Source organism: Oryctolagus cuniculus, chromosome 6 (assembly GCF_051225735.1).
Source record: "Oryctolagus cuniculus isolate XC-2025 breed Fujian yellow rabbit chromosome 6, ASM5122573v1, whole genome shotgun sequence".
Taxonomy (NCBI): Eukaryota; Metazoa; Chordata; class Mammalia; order Lagomorpha; family Leporidae; genus Oryctolagus; species Oryctolagus cuniculus.
In genome coordinates, this window is record NC_142872.1 from 48,655,216 (window position 1) to 48,667,277 (window position 12,062).

At 46.2% G+C, this 12,062-nt stretch overlaps 1 protein-coding gene across 4 annotated transcripts; it reads left to right on the forward strand.

The window, feature by feature from the left end:
• Positions 1-1,037: 1,037 nt before the first annotated feature.
• Positions 1,038-7,081, forward strand: PTTG1 (PTTG1 regulator of sister chromatid separation, securin). 4 transcript variants are annotated; one of them, XM_008255352.5, is made up of 6 exons: positions 1,038-1,171; positions 1,567-1,668; positions 1,950-2,131; positions 3,655-3,748; positions 6,103-6,261; positions 6,941-7,081. In XM_008255352.5, the coding sequence occupies exons 2-6, from the start codon at positions 1,578-1,580 to the stop codon at positions 7,018-7,020; spliced, it is 606 nt and encodes a 201-aa protein (XP_008253574.3). In that variant the 5' UTR covers positions 1,038-1,171; positions 1,567-1,577; the 3' UTR covers positions 7,021-7,081. The 4 variants fall into 4 exon arrangements, with proteins under 4 accessions (XP_008253574.3, XP_051699533.2, XP_002710398.3 ...); XM_051843573.3 differs by having other exon boundaries at positions 1,953-2,131; XM_002710352.5 differs by having other exon boundaries at positions 1,155-1,338.
• Positions 7,082-12,062: the final 4,981 nt, after the last annotated feature.

Genomic DNA, 12,062 nt, shown 5'->3' on the forward strand with positions numbered 1-12,062 from the left:
TGCTGACCTCTTCCTCTCTTCCCTTTCCTATCTTGTTAGATAAAAGCTCTATTCTCTTCTTTTAGGGGCTTCCCTTTGGGAGAAACCCTTAGGGAGTCTGGGAGAACTTTCTGAGGTGGCTACAACAATGTGTGCTGAGATTCAGAAGTTAGAGTTTGGTGGTTTCAACAAAGGGAGGGAAGCCCCACGTGTTTGGAGCTAGAAAACCAGGACCAAGGATGTGGCTGGAGGGAGGGGCTGGGTGTACTGGATCGTGTAGGAATTTATAGGCCACATTAAATTTTCCTATTTTGGTTCAAGGAAAGCTTTAGCCGAGACTGGTACTACCTACCAGTGACCTTACTCTTATTTTTATTTATTTTTTAAAAAATTTATTTGACAGGCAGAGAGGCAGAGATAGATACAGAGATCTTCCCAGCTCTAATTCACTCAATCACATGCTGCAACAGCAGGGGCTGGGACACATCAGAAGCCAGGAGCAGCGAAACTCAATCTGGGTCTACCGCGCCGGTGGCAGGGACCCAAATAGGTTGTTATCACGCGCTGTCTCCCAGGGTGGGCGTTAACAGGAAGCCGGAATTGGCAGGGGAGCCAGGGCTCCAACCCAGGAAGCACAATGCACGCGTCCTCACTGGTGTCTTAACTCCAGCGCCGCTTAGTACCATTCAGAAACTATCCCAAGGTCCAGCAGGAGGGGACTGGTGAAACAAATCACGCCACACATCCTACTATCATGTAGGCTTTGAAACTTTCTCCTAAAGATACAAAATCACTGCCTTACCTACTCGGTTGTAAGAGCATAAATAAAAGTTTTACTACTACTTATTCTCAATCTTTTCTACAATGCCATTTAAGTAAAAAAGACCCTAGAGCAACAAAACAGCATTATCGGGCCAGCGTCTCAGTCCATACAGCTCAACATTAGAGAGAGCACACACGCCTCCCGTGTTTTCCGAATATTAAGCAACCCTACTCTTTTTTTCTTCCCGGGAAACCAAACTTCCGGAGAACGCGCTTTCAGGGCGGAGCCCTGGCAACGTATGTCCCTCCCATTGGCTCTTCTTGGAACTCCGCGCCCCCCTGTCCGGCCTTCTGGGCGGATGAGCCAATCGGATCGCGAGTTGTGGTTTAAACCGGGAGTGTGTGGCACCAGCGGGCTGCCGAGACTCGCGTGAGTGTGGCTGTTGGGCGCTGTGGGGCTGAACTCCAGGGTCGCGAGTGGCTGGGCGGACCGGGTCCTGCGGGGAAGGAGGCGGCGTGGAGCTGGGGTTTGGGTTGTCCGTGGCTGCGATTCCTGTTGAGCCGCGGGTTGCGTCCTTAACACAGCGCGGTTCTCGGGTGGGTGCCAGCCCCAGACTGCCCGCCGGCCGTGGAGAGCTGGGGCCTCTGACACGGGCCTGCAGGGTTAAGAGCTGGTTTGAGTGCCTGTTGGCCCAAGCACGGGCTTTCCTCACTGGTTGGCTTTTGGGGGTTTTGTGTGGATGTCCTCAGACTAGGCAGTTGGGTCTATGCTGTACCTAACTTCTGGCTTTCCTGGGTCCCCTAATGTCTACTTCTTATGCCTAGAATAATCCAGAATGGCTACTCTGATCTTTGTTGATAAGGAAAACGGAGAACCTGGCACCCTCGTGGCTCCTAAGGATGGGCTGAAGCTGGGGTCTGGGCCTTGTAAGTACACAAGGCTGCAGCCGGAGACACACAGGTGTTGCCAGTGAGTCGCTGGAGCCCGGCGAGCCATTGCATGTGCTTCTCGGGCAAATGCAGTCGTTTGTTACTGGTCCCTTATTCGTGTTGGATATATGAATGAGATAAGAGTGCTGATCCTCGGTGCTGTTAGGCATGTCAGTGGTCCTGCTGGGTCCCAAGGTGGGGGGTGAAGACGCGATGAAACTAACGGGTTGCACAGGTGTTTACCACCTGAACGTTCTTAGGTAAGACTTTTTCTCCAGCAGCGAAAGCCTTAGAGGGGAGAGCGCAGGTTTCAGCGCCGCTTGTTGGCAAAAGGTTTGATGGTCCACCAGCCTTACCGAAAGCTGCCAGAAAGGCCTTGGGAACTGTCAACAGAGCTATAGAAAAGTCCGTGAAGACGAATGGACCCCTCAAACAAAAACAGTCCAGCGCTGCCAAAAAGGTGAGTGTTGTTTATAAAAACAGTGTTGAAACACTTGAGCACTTTTAGACTCTTGAAAGGATTATTGGCACCCTACCTGGGTTTCTTCTCTGGGAGTAGGAGAGAGATACAGGGTAGCAAGCACAAATGTCCTTGTGGCCCTCGCTGTACCACAAGATTGGAAGTCTTAGAAGCAGCCAAATGTGGTTTTTTTTTTTTTTTTTTTTTTTTTTTTTGCTTCAGCTGCTCTTGGCTAGTGTTTTGAAGCAGATTGGTTGGCGGTTGCTACTTATGGGTTATATAAAGTACCAGAGAGAGTCCCTGCAAGTCTCATCACTGATGGCTCAGGTGCTCGCCTGGTGTTTGTCTGGAAGAGCAGCGCCAGTTGGTTAGGTGCCAATTGCTAGCAGGTGGGACTTGGTCAGTATCTCCCAGACTGAGAGCACTCGGTTATAAAGATTATTTGAATCATTGCTTAATACATATTAGGAAACAAATATCTAGTACTTTATATCAAACCTGTGATTGCATGTAATGCAGCTTAGGATAGGAGTCTATTTTAAAAGTGAAATGACTTGGAAAAGGTGAGGTATGGGTATTGCAAAGAGAAGGCAAAGATAGAATGTTACACAGAACTGACATCTGGGAAACCCTGCAGGAGGGATGTAGGCAGATGTGAGGTACAGAAATCGAGGAGACATGGCTTGCATGTTGGCCCACTGCTGTAGTAGACTGTCCAACCACCAATTCCAGCCTGGGCACTTCTCAAAGCAGTGTTCTCAAGTCCTTGGCTATCTGCGGAACACAAAGTTGTTTTTAATGTTAACCAAGCAAATAATATAAAGTGAAATATAGTGAAAAATTATATTTCCATAAGTCATCAGTGGTTTCAGAGGTTAGCTACGATTCTAGGGTGATTCCTGCTAATTTTCTCTCCTGTTGGGTTGAATAATTGAGTTGATAAGTTGATCCCTTAGGCTAACAGGTGCTAGTATTTAAATTTCAAACTTAACTTTTGAGCCCTGCTACTAGGGTTACTTTGTATTTAAATATAATCATGAGAACTAAGTGTTACAGGTTTTTAGAAGGCAGTGTGAAATTGACAGATTTTGAAACATAGGTAATTTTATATATACTTAAATTTTTATTTGAAAGGCAGACAAGGGTGGTGGGGGCAGTCAGAGTGCGTGCATGTGAGAAAGATCTGCCATCCACTGGTTCACTCCTCAGATGCCTGTGACAGCTGGGCCGAGGCCGAGCTGAGCCAGGAGCCAGGAGCTCAATCTGGGCCTCCTACGTGGGTCGCAGGAATCCAAGTGCTTGAGCTACTCAAGGACCTGCCACCCTAGGGTGTGCACGAGCAGGAAGCTGGATCAGAAACAGCCAGGCACTGCAGTATGGAATACAGATGGCCCAAATGGTATCCCAAGCACGGCACCAAATAATCCTCCATAATTATGTATATTGGCGAGGTTTTACAATCTGATTTACAGTCAATTGACAAAGTTTCCACTCTTACTAATTCATATTTTCTTGGGTTTTAGATAACTGAGAAGAATGTTAAAGCAAAAAACCCTGTTCCTGCCTCAGATGACACCTATCCAGAAATAGAAAAATTTTTTCCCTTCAATCCTCTAGGTAGTATCTTTTGGTATTGGCCTTTAGATTCTCTTGAATTTATCTCAGCTGTAATTTGAGAGTTTGATATATAGCCCATAATTACAGTGCAGCTGTGAATCAGGTTTGCTTTGAACAAATAGACTTGCTGATGGAATGATCTGCAAGAATTTACTTCAGGTCAGGAGGAGAATTGGAGCAGAGAGGTGGAGGACATTGTTCTTGTTTTCAACAGCTTAGTCTCAAGGGAAGTTAAGACGTGTGTACTAACATTGAACAAGGCTCACTCTGGACAGTTGTTTTAGCAAGAAAGTTGAACAATGCTTGAAGAGGTTGATAGGCTTACATGTTTCTTTGGTTAGAAAAATCTATAATCAGTGAATTCATGTGTTTTTTAAAAAAACTCTTAATATATGTATCTGAAATATTTTCTATGCTGGCACTAGTTTTTCAAGCTTTAATTTGCTTAAATACTTAAGGAGAGACTTCCATATGCCAGGTACTATTAGGTTTTGGATGCAGGCTGACAGGATAGGACCCTGCCTTGATGAAGCCCACTTTGGAAGGAAACGCAGATACTGAACAAATCCTCTCACCATGAGTGTGAGCAAGAAGAAAAAGCATTGTGGGTCAGCGTGTGTGCACAAGTCCTCGGGTAGGGGAAGGGACGGGAGCGGTTCTGGGAAATGAAAGGCCAGGTGAAGGAGAGTACAGGAGAGGCATGGGGCAGGCGAGGCAAGGCCTTCAAGATGTGTGAGCCTGACTTTTTTACCCCTGTAGCCAAAGGTAGTTATTTTACTAACAAATATATTTAGGTCGTTCTGGCTTTTATATATTAAAAACAGGTCTGTGATTAGTATCACTGAAGTTAAATTGTTATACATCCAGAGAGTAAACTTGAAGGGTTGCTGAATTAAAGAATGGGTTATTCAGGTTTGTTTTGTGTGTGTGTGTGTGTGTGTGTGTGTGTGTTTAGATTTATTTATTTCAAAGGCAGAGTTACAGAGAGGCAGAGAGAGGTCTTCGATCTGCTGGTTCACTCCCCAGATTGCCACAATGGCTGGAACTGGGCCAATCCAGAGCTAGGAGCTTCTTCCAGGTCTCCCACGTGGGCACAGGGAGACTTGGGCCATCTTCCACTGCTTTCCCGGGCCACAGCAAAGAGCTGGATCGGAATTCGAGCAGCTAGGATTCAAACCAGCATCCATGTGGGAAGCCAGCACTGCAGGTTGCAGCTTTTACCCACTATGCCACACCACTGGCTCTTCAACTGAAATTAATGTTTTAGTTTTCTCAGAAATAATGAAGAATATTGCATTTCAAAGATCTTACCTTCTGAGACAGGCATGTGGCAGGGTGGTTGAGCCCCTGCCACCCAGGCTTTAGCCTGGCCCAGGCCTGGCTAATGGGGCCATTTGGGAAGTGAACTAGTAGATGGGAGTTGTCTCTATATCTCCTCTCTGTAATTCTCTTTCAAGTAATTATTTTAAAATATGGCCTCACATAGATAGGTCTCGCAAAGGAGCAGTATTTTGATAGGAAGAGTAGATAATTCTGATAGCTCCCTAAAACTTTATAGGTGGCTGTTTATTTTTTTTTTTGTTTATTAAAGATTTTTATTTGAGAGCTAAAGTTACAGAAAGTGAGAGGGAGAGAGAGAGTGAGAGACAGAGAATGGTCTTTCATTGGCTGGCTCACTCCCCAAATGGCTGCAATGCCGGAGTTGAGCTGATCCGAAGCCAAGAGCCTCTGCTTGGTTCCCCATGCAGGTGCAGGGGCCCAAGCACTTGGGCTATATTCCACTGCCTTTCCAGGCCACAGCAGAGAGCTGGATTGGAAGAGGAGCAGCCAGGACTAGAACTGGCACCCATGTGGGATGCAGGTGCCACAGGCAGAGGCTTAACCTACTTCGCCATAGCGCTGGCCCCCAGGTAGCTGTTTGCGAATGTATAATCGCAATGTGGAATCCAAAAGCATGTCAATGAGTATTTTGTATTCTGACAATAATTTCACTTGGAGTGTATATTTTACCCTCATATTTACTATGCATTGATTGCCTATAGATATTGGTTCTCTGAGATGTGGATATCCGAATGCTAAAATATTTGACTATGCAGGATCAAAAGCACATTGATTAGTGTTGCCACTGATCTCATCAGGGAAGTCGAAGCTAATGATTGCTGGTGCAGTATACAGTGACGAGTACTATAGTTTTTTTAACCCACCATTGCAAATGTTGAAACAGTGGGAGAGGGTATTGGTAGTATTACGGAAATAGCTGAGCCCTCCGGACCCCCTGAGAGACTGAGACCTGCCCTTCCACTCACTGCGCCAAGCACTGCCGCCCTGACGAAACGTTTGCTGTGCGTGTGCAGATTTTGAGAGCTTTGACCTGCCTGAAGAGCACCAGGTCGCACACCTGCCCTTGAACGGAGTGCCTCTCATGATCATCGATGAGCAGAGAGAGCTTGAGAAGCTGTTGCAGCTGGGCCCCCCTACGCCGGTGAAGATGGCTTCTACTCCATGGGAGGCTGGTAAGTGAACGTGCACCCGTCTAGACGGACTGCAGGCCATGTGTTCCCTAACACTTGCATTGCTGTGGGCGCAGGGTGGTGAGGAGGGTTTGCCTATGAATAATTTCTATCCTTAAACCACAGGGGTAAGATTTCAGAACAATGAAAGCGCTTCTCAGCTCGCAGTGCTTCTCAGTCCTGAGTCCTCTGGCAGGAGGAAGCTAATCTGGAATCCAGACAGCCTCAGATACAGCAAGAAGAGATTAGATTTAAACGAGAGATTAGATTAAACACACAGCTTCTTAGGCTGTAAGTGTATAGTAAACATGCTCAGAATGAGAATCCCAAGCTATATCCACAGCTAATGTGGGATCAAGCCACTTGGGCTGTGTATGGAATGCCAGGACCTTCATCCTGCAGGAGGTTTGAAGCCATCACCAGTGTGTCTTCAGTTTGTTCGGATCAGATAGCTTTTTAGTGAGCCTCTTTGCTTGCTCTTTGGTCTCTCAGAGCGTGAGACATGTTCAGACTTGCTTTCTAATGAATCATTTTGGGGACCACATGCGTATCCCAAGCTGTGTGTGTGAGGAGGGGTGGGGAGTGAGGATTGCTTCCTCATGATGACAAGTCACAGCTCCTGTCTGATGTGGAGGTGACTTGCGGGTTTGTAGACATTTCATAAGGAACTGCTGTTTTCCAGGTCCGTTGCCATCTCCTTCAAGCATCCTGTCGGCCCTGGATGTTGACCTGCCACCTGTGTGTTACGATATGGATATTTGAATTTCTTACTGCTTGGTAGTCTGCGTTTGTGTTAATAAAGCATTTCTTTCATGGAAGTTAATCCTGATGTTGGTATTCCTTGGAGTTTACTTGAAGCAGTTTGAAAACTAGTTTGATATATAAAAATTTACCTTAAAACCCCTTGGTTTGGTTTAACAGCTTATTTTAGAAACTGCCATTGTATCCCCTGAAAAGTGTACTCTTCATCGTGTGTGTGTACATTTTTGTCTTTTTGTGGCCATTAACTAGTGACAATTATTAGCTCTCTTAATTAGAAAATCCACTTCCAACTCATTAAGTATCTGTTGCTAGGCATCCTTTATTGCTGGTTCTGTTTGCTTTGTAATGGTTTCATACTCAGTATTCAGTAATCAGAATTTGAAAGGCTCAAAATCTTCTGAGAACTGAACCTCAGTGGGATCTTCAGTTAGCTTCTTTGACGATCACTGCAGATAATTTAAACACTCTAAACTTACAGGAAACTGGATTTCGTTCACCCATTGTTGGAAATTAGGTATTTAGTAAGCATTCTTGAGTTTAATGTCTGTGACACTATTTTTCAAAGGGGAAAAATTAGACTCAAAGGTTCATTGATTCACTTAGTAGTGAAGAGACTTTTTTTTTTTTTTTTTGCCTTTATTTTATTTGAAAGTTACAAGGTGGGAGGGGGAGAAGGAAGAGGGGTCTTCCATCTGCTGGTTTACTCACCAAATGGTTGCAATGGCTGGAGCTGGGCTGGTCCAAAGCCAGAAGCCAGGAACTTCTTCCAGGTCTCGCATGTGGGTGCAGGGGCCCAAGCACTTGGCCGTCTTCTGCTTTCCCAGTTGAATTAGCAAGGAGCTGGTTTGGAAGTTGAGCAGCTGGGATTTGAACCCACACCCATATGGGATGCCAGTGCTGCAGATGGCAGCCTTAATCTGCTATGGCACAGCACCAACCCCCTAGAGCTGGTATTTGGATTCCAAATAGGAAATTGGAATAAAAACAGACATTGTGGTTGGCTACCCATGGATTTTTATTTTGGGGGGGGGGTGGCTAGCCGTTTTTGCAAAACTTAACTATTTTCATTATTTAAAATGTCAATGTTTGACCTGTCTGGGGTTTTGGAGCTTACCTTAGAAAAGCAGATGTTTCCCACTCTTGCTGGGCTGTCAGTAGGGAACAGGCTGCCTCCTGTTGTGTACATTCTATCCAGCTGTCCCTACCCTGAATTCCCTGAAGAGGAGACTGAAGTGTTCCTTTCTCTGTCTTTTCAGACCTGTCCTACTTGAGCTCCTGCTACTTGATTGAGCCAAATGGTCAGTTAAGTTTGCTCCTTGCTCAGTACTAAGCCATGTAGGAAGCTGTCCCCCTGAGACATGTGTCAAGTTAGGGTAGGCACCTTGTCTTTGTTGGAAGATACTATACGTGAAGCACTGGGAACAGCGACGATCATCAATCCTGACTTAAACTTCTTAGCCTGTAAGTGTAACTGGGTCACTCAAACTTTCTCTAATAGAAAAGGGGACTTTGAGAAGAATTAAGAGTGACTCCAAGAGCACTTGGCTGGCAGGGAGAGTATTAAGTTTAGCATCCTTTAGTAGAAGGGACATTATGAAAAGCCAAGTGTAGTACCAAGCTGCTTAGTTTGTGGTTTTTTTTTTTTTCCTTTTTAATATTTACTTATTTGAGAGGCTGAGTTACAGAGAGACAGAGGTTGTCCATCTGTTGGTTCATTCCCCAAATGGTTGCAGTGGCCAGGGCTGGGCCAGACCAAAGCCAGGAGCTTCATCTGAGTCTCCCACATGGATGGAGGACCATCTTCTCCTTTCCAAGGCTCATTAGTGGGGAGCTGGATCAGAAGTGGAGCAGCCAGGACCCTAACCATGGCCCATATGGGATGCCTGTGCCATAGCACCAGCCCTGCAAATAGCTTTTATACTGTCATTCTGTTAGGTATGAAGTCAGATATGAGCTTGTGTGTGTGACAAAGGCCTAAAGAAAAGACATCTATGTCCAGCATATGCATCTGCATCTCAAAGTCATCCCGATAATGTTTCAGGGGCAGCCCAGTATTCGCATCCTGCTCTGCCCCCTCCTACCCGATAACCTACCAGGTCAGGGTCCCTGCCCCTTCTGCTTGACAGTCTTCCACAATCTTCCAGATGCAGCCCAGTATCTGCGTTTCAAACACCCTGCTCCAGATCCTGGGTTAGGACGGTGCCAGCTAGGCTTTCTCCTGTCTGATAGCTTTAGGGGAAAACTCAGGAGCTCCAGATCCTGGGTTAGGACGGTGCCAGCTAGGCTTCCTCTTGTCTGATAGCTTTAGGGGAAAACTCAGGAGCTTCTTAATATTTATATCCATAAAATCCTTTGTTTCAGAAGGAGATGTGTGAAGACAAAGACCCATCTCCTTAACCCCTCCCCCCCAACTAGACTGCGTGCTCAGCCCTCTGCCTCTCTGCTGAGCCACCCACCTGGCCTGCCCAGGTGTAATCTCTCCACTCAATCATGTAACCCTGCTCTCCCCCAGTCCGAGCGACTGGGCACTCCCTCTCTGGTTCTGTCTGGAAAGGTGCCCATCGGTTCTTGCTAATGTCCCTTCCTTAATAAACTTTGCTACTTTACTTTCCACTACTCTCTGTCTCACGCCTGAATTCTTTCTTGTGCGAAGACAAGAACCCTGCCATTCACTGGTAACAGTTCATACAAACTTACTCTTTAGAAAATATTGGAGGGTGAACCATCGGCAAAGGAAGACCTTTCTCTGTCTCTCTCACTGTCCATTCTGCCTGTAAAAAAAAAAAAAAAAAAAAAAAAAAGTCTCCTGTGGTAGAAGAAACCGAGGCCTAGGAACAAGGGAACTAGTCAGTCCTTTAGCACCTAAGTACTGTCTTCCGGGCCAGGACAGAGCCTGCAGTGGGACGATCTTGTCATCTACTGTTAATCAGATTGCAATGTGCTAAGTGTGTGTTGTTTCTTAGATACTTTAAGCAAGTGCTCCTCCATTAACAGATAATTTTCATTTTAGTTTGCAGGAGGATTGCCGTTTTGTTAAATCTTGTCATCTGTTAAAACTTATTTAGATCTGTACTGTTTAAGCTTGTTCTCTCCACCACTGTTATCCCAGGCTACTGCACTTCCAAAGGAGAGCATGTGGGAGCTAATGCTTATCTCACTGCCATTTGTTTTGCATACCTGCTCTCGTGGGCCAGTCCTTCCACCTGGGCTTGGAGTTGGTGCTTGAATTTACCTTAGTGCTCTCTCTTGCTCTGATCTTAAGTATTTGATTCGCATTCTGGATGGTAAGAGCTCAGTCTTGGCCTTTTTTTTTCCCCCTCTACAAGCCCGCTCTGATCTGTTGTGTTTGTGGTTTAAAATGCCCTCTCTGTGTAGATGAGCCCACAGTCTACTTTCTAACCCAGGTTTCTCGCCTGGACGCCAGGACTCCTATCCTATTACTTCATTGGGATCTCAGATCTATTACATCTCAAATGGAACTCTTGTTCTCCTCTCCCTGCTAACCTTCTCTACAGTCACATCTGCTGTCACAACCTGGGGCTGTTCTAGTCACCTCCGTGCCTTGTCACGTCCATTGTGCTGGCTGATGGTGCTTCAAGGATGCCTTTCTAGTACGGTTCTCTCCATCTCCACTGATGACCTCCTGCTCATGGCTCTTCCTTGCCATTCACCACCAACCAGAATGACACGTTAAATGTCAGCCTTTCAGCCCTCTGCTTGAAGCCTCCCAGTAGATAGGCATGCCTTGAGCGAAATCTGAACTTGTGCCCCTGGCCTTTGAGGCCCTGAGTGATCTGGGTCCTGCCTGGTGCTTCAGTGTCACCTCATCCCCGCGCTTGTTCTCAGCCTTCCAGTTCTTGAGGACACTGCTCCTGAGCGGAGCGGTGGCTTGCTCCCCCCACCGCTCCATAGGCTATGTGCGTCTGGTCCCAGGTCGCTTGGCTCATGATTTGGGTTTGTTGCTCAGGTTCTCTGCCCCATCATGGATTCCATCTGAGAAGTCAGTGACTGCACCTGACCCTGGAGTTGAGCAGTGTGCATCTCCCCTCTGGTCATCTTGAGCTGCCTCAGCCATTCCTGCAAGTGGCCACCTGTTCCTGCTAATTTCACCTCTTAAACATTTCATTTGTTTTTTAAGATTTTATTTATTTGAAAGAGTTACACAGAGAAGGAGAGGCAGATAGGAGAGGTCTTCCATCTGCTGGTTCACTCCCCCAGTTGGCTGCAACAGCTGGAGCGGGGCCAATCTGAAGCCAGGAGGTTCTTGCAGGTCTCCCAGGTGGGTGCAGGGTCCCCACCTCTTAAACATTTCAAAAGGGCCTGATTGTTCCCAGCTCTGCCGCGGCTCCATTTCTGACTATCACTTTGCTTGCCTGAGGTGTTCCCACAGCCACATTCTCTGGTTGACAGCCAGGATGAGCTTAACTGTTACACTTGTGGGATGGCATTGTTTTTTTCTTTCTTTCTTTTTTTAATTTATTTATTTGAAAGAGTCAGGCAGAGAGAGAAGTCTTCCATCCACTGGTTCACTCCCCAATTGGCCGAAATGACCAGAGCTGCGCTGATTTGAAGCCAGGAGCCAGGAGCTTCTTCTGGGTCTTTCATGTGGGTGCAGGCCAGGGGTCTAAGCACTTGGGACATAATCTACTGCTTTCCCAGGCCATAGCAGAAAGCTGGATTGGAAGTGAAGCAGCTGGGAGTCGAACTGGTGCCCATATGGGATGCCGGCACTGCAGGCGGCAGATTTACCCACTACACCACAGCATCAGCCCCAGCATTGGCTTTTTGATTTTTTTAACTCAAGATTTTGATTTGAATCTGTGTTTTACCTCTTCCATTTTTCTGCAACTTCTTGGACACATTTTCAAAGTCTTTTGATGTCCCTGTTTGCTAATTCTAACATGTAATCTGTGTTGATTCTGTGTTGGTTTCAGTTGTCTTGTCTTCATCGTGGTTGTGTTTTCCTACTTTGTATGCCAGACACGAATTTTATTTTTTTTTTCTGAAATGAGTATTTCAGCATTTCTGTAACTGTTCTTAAG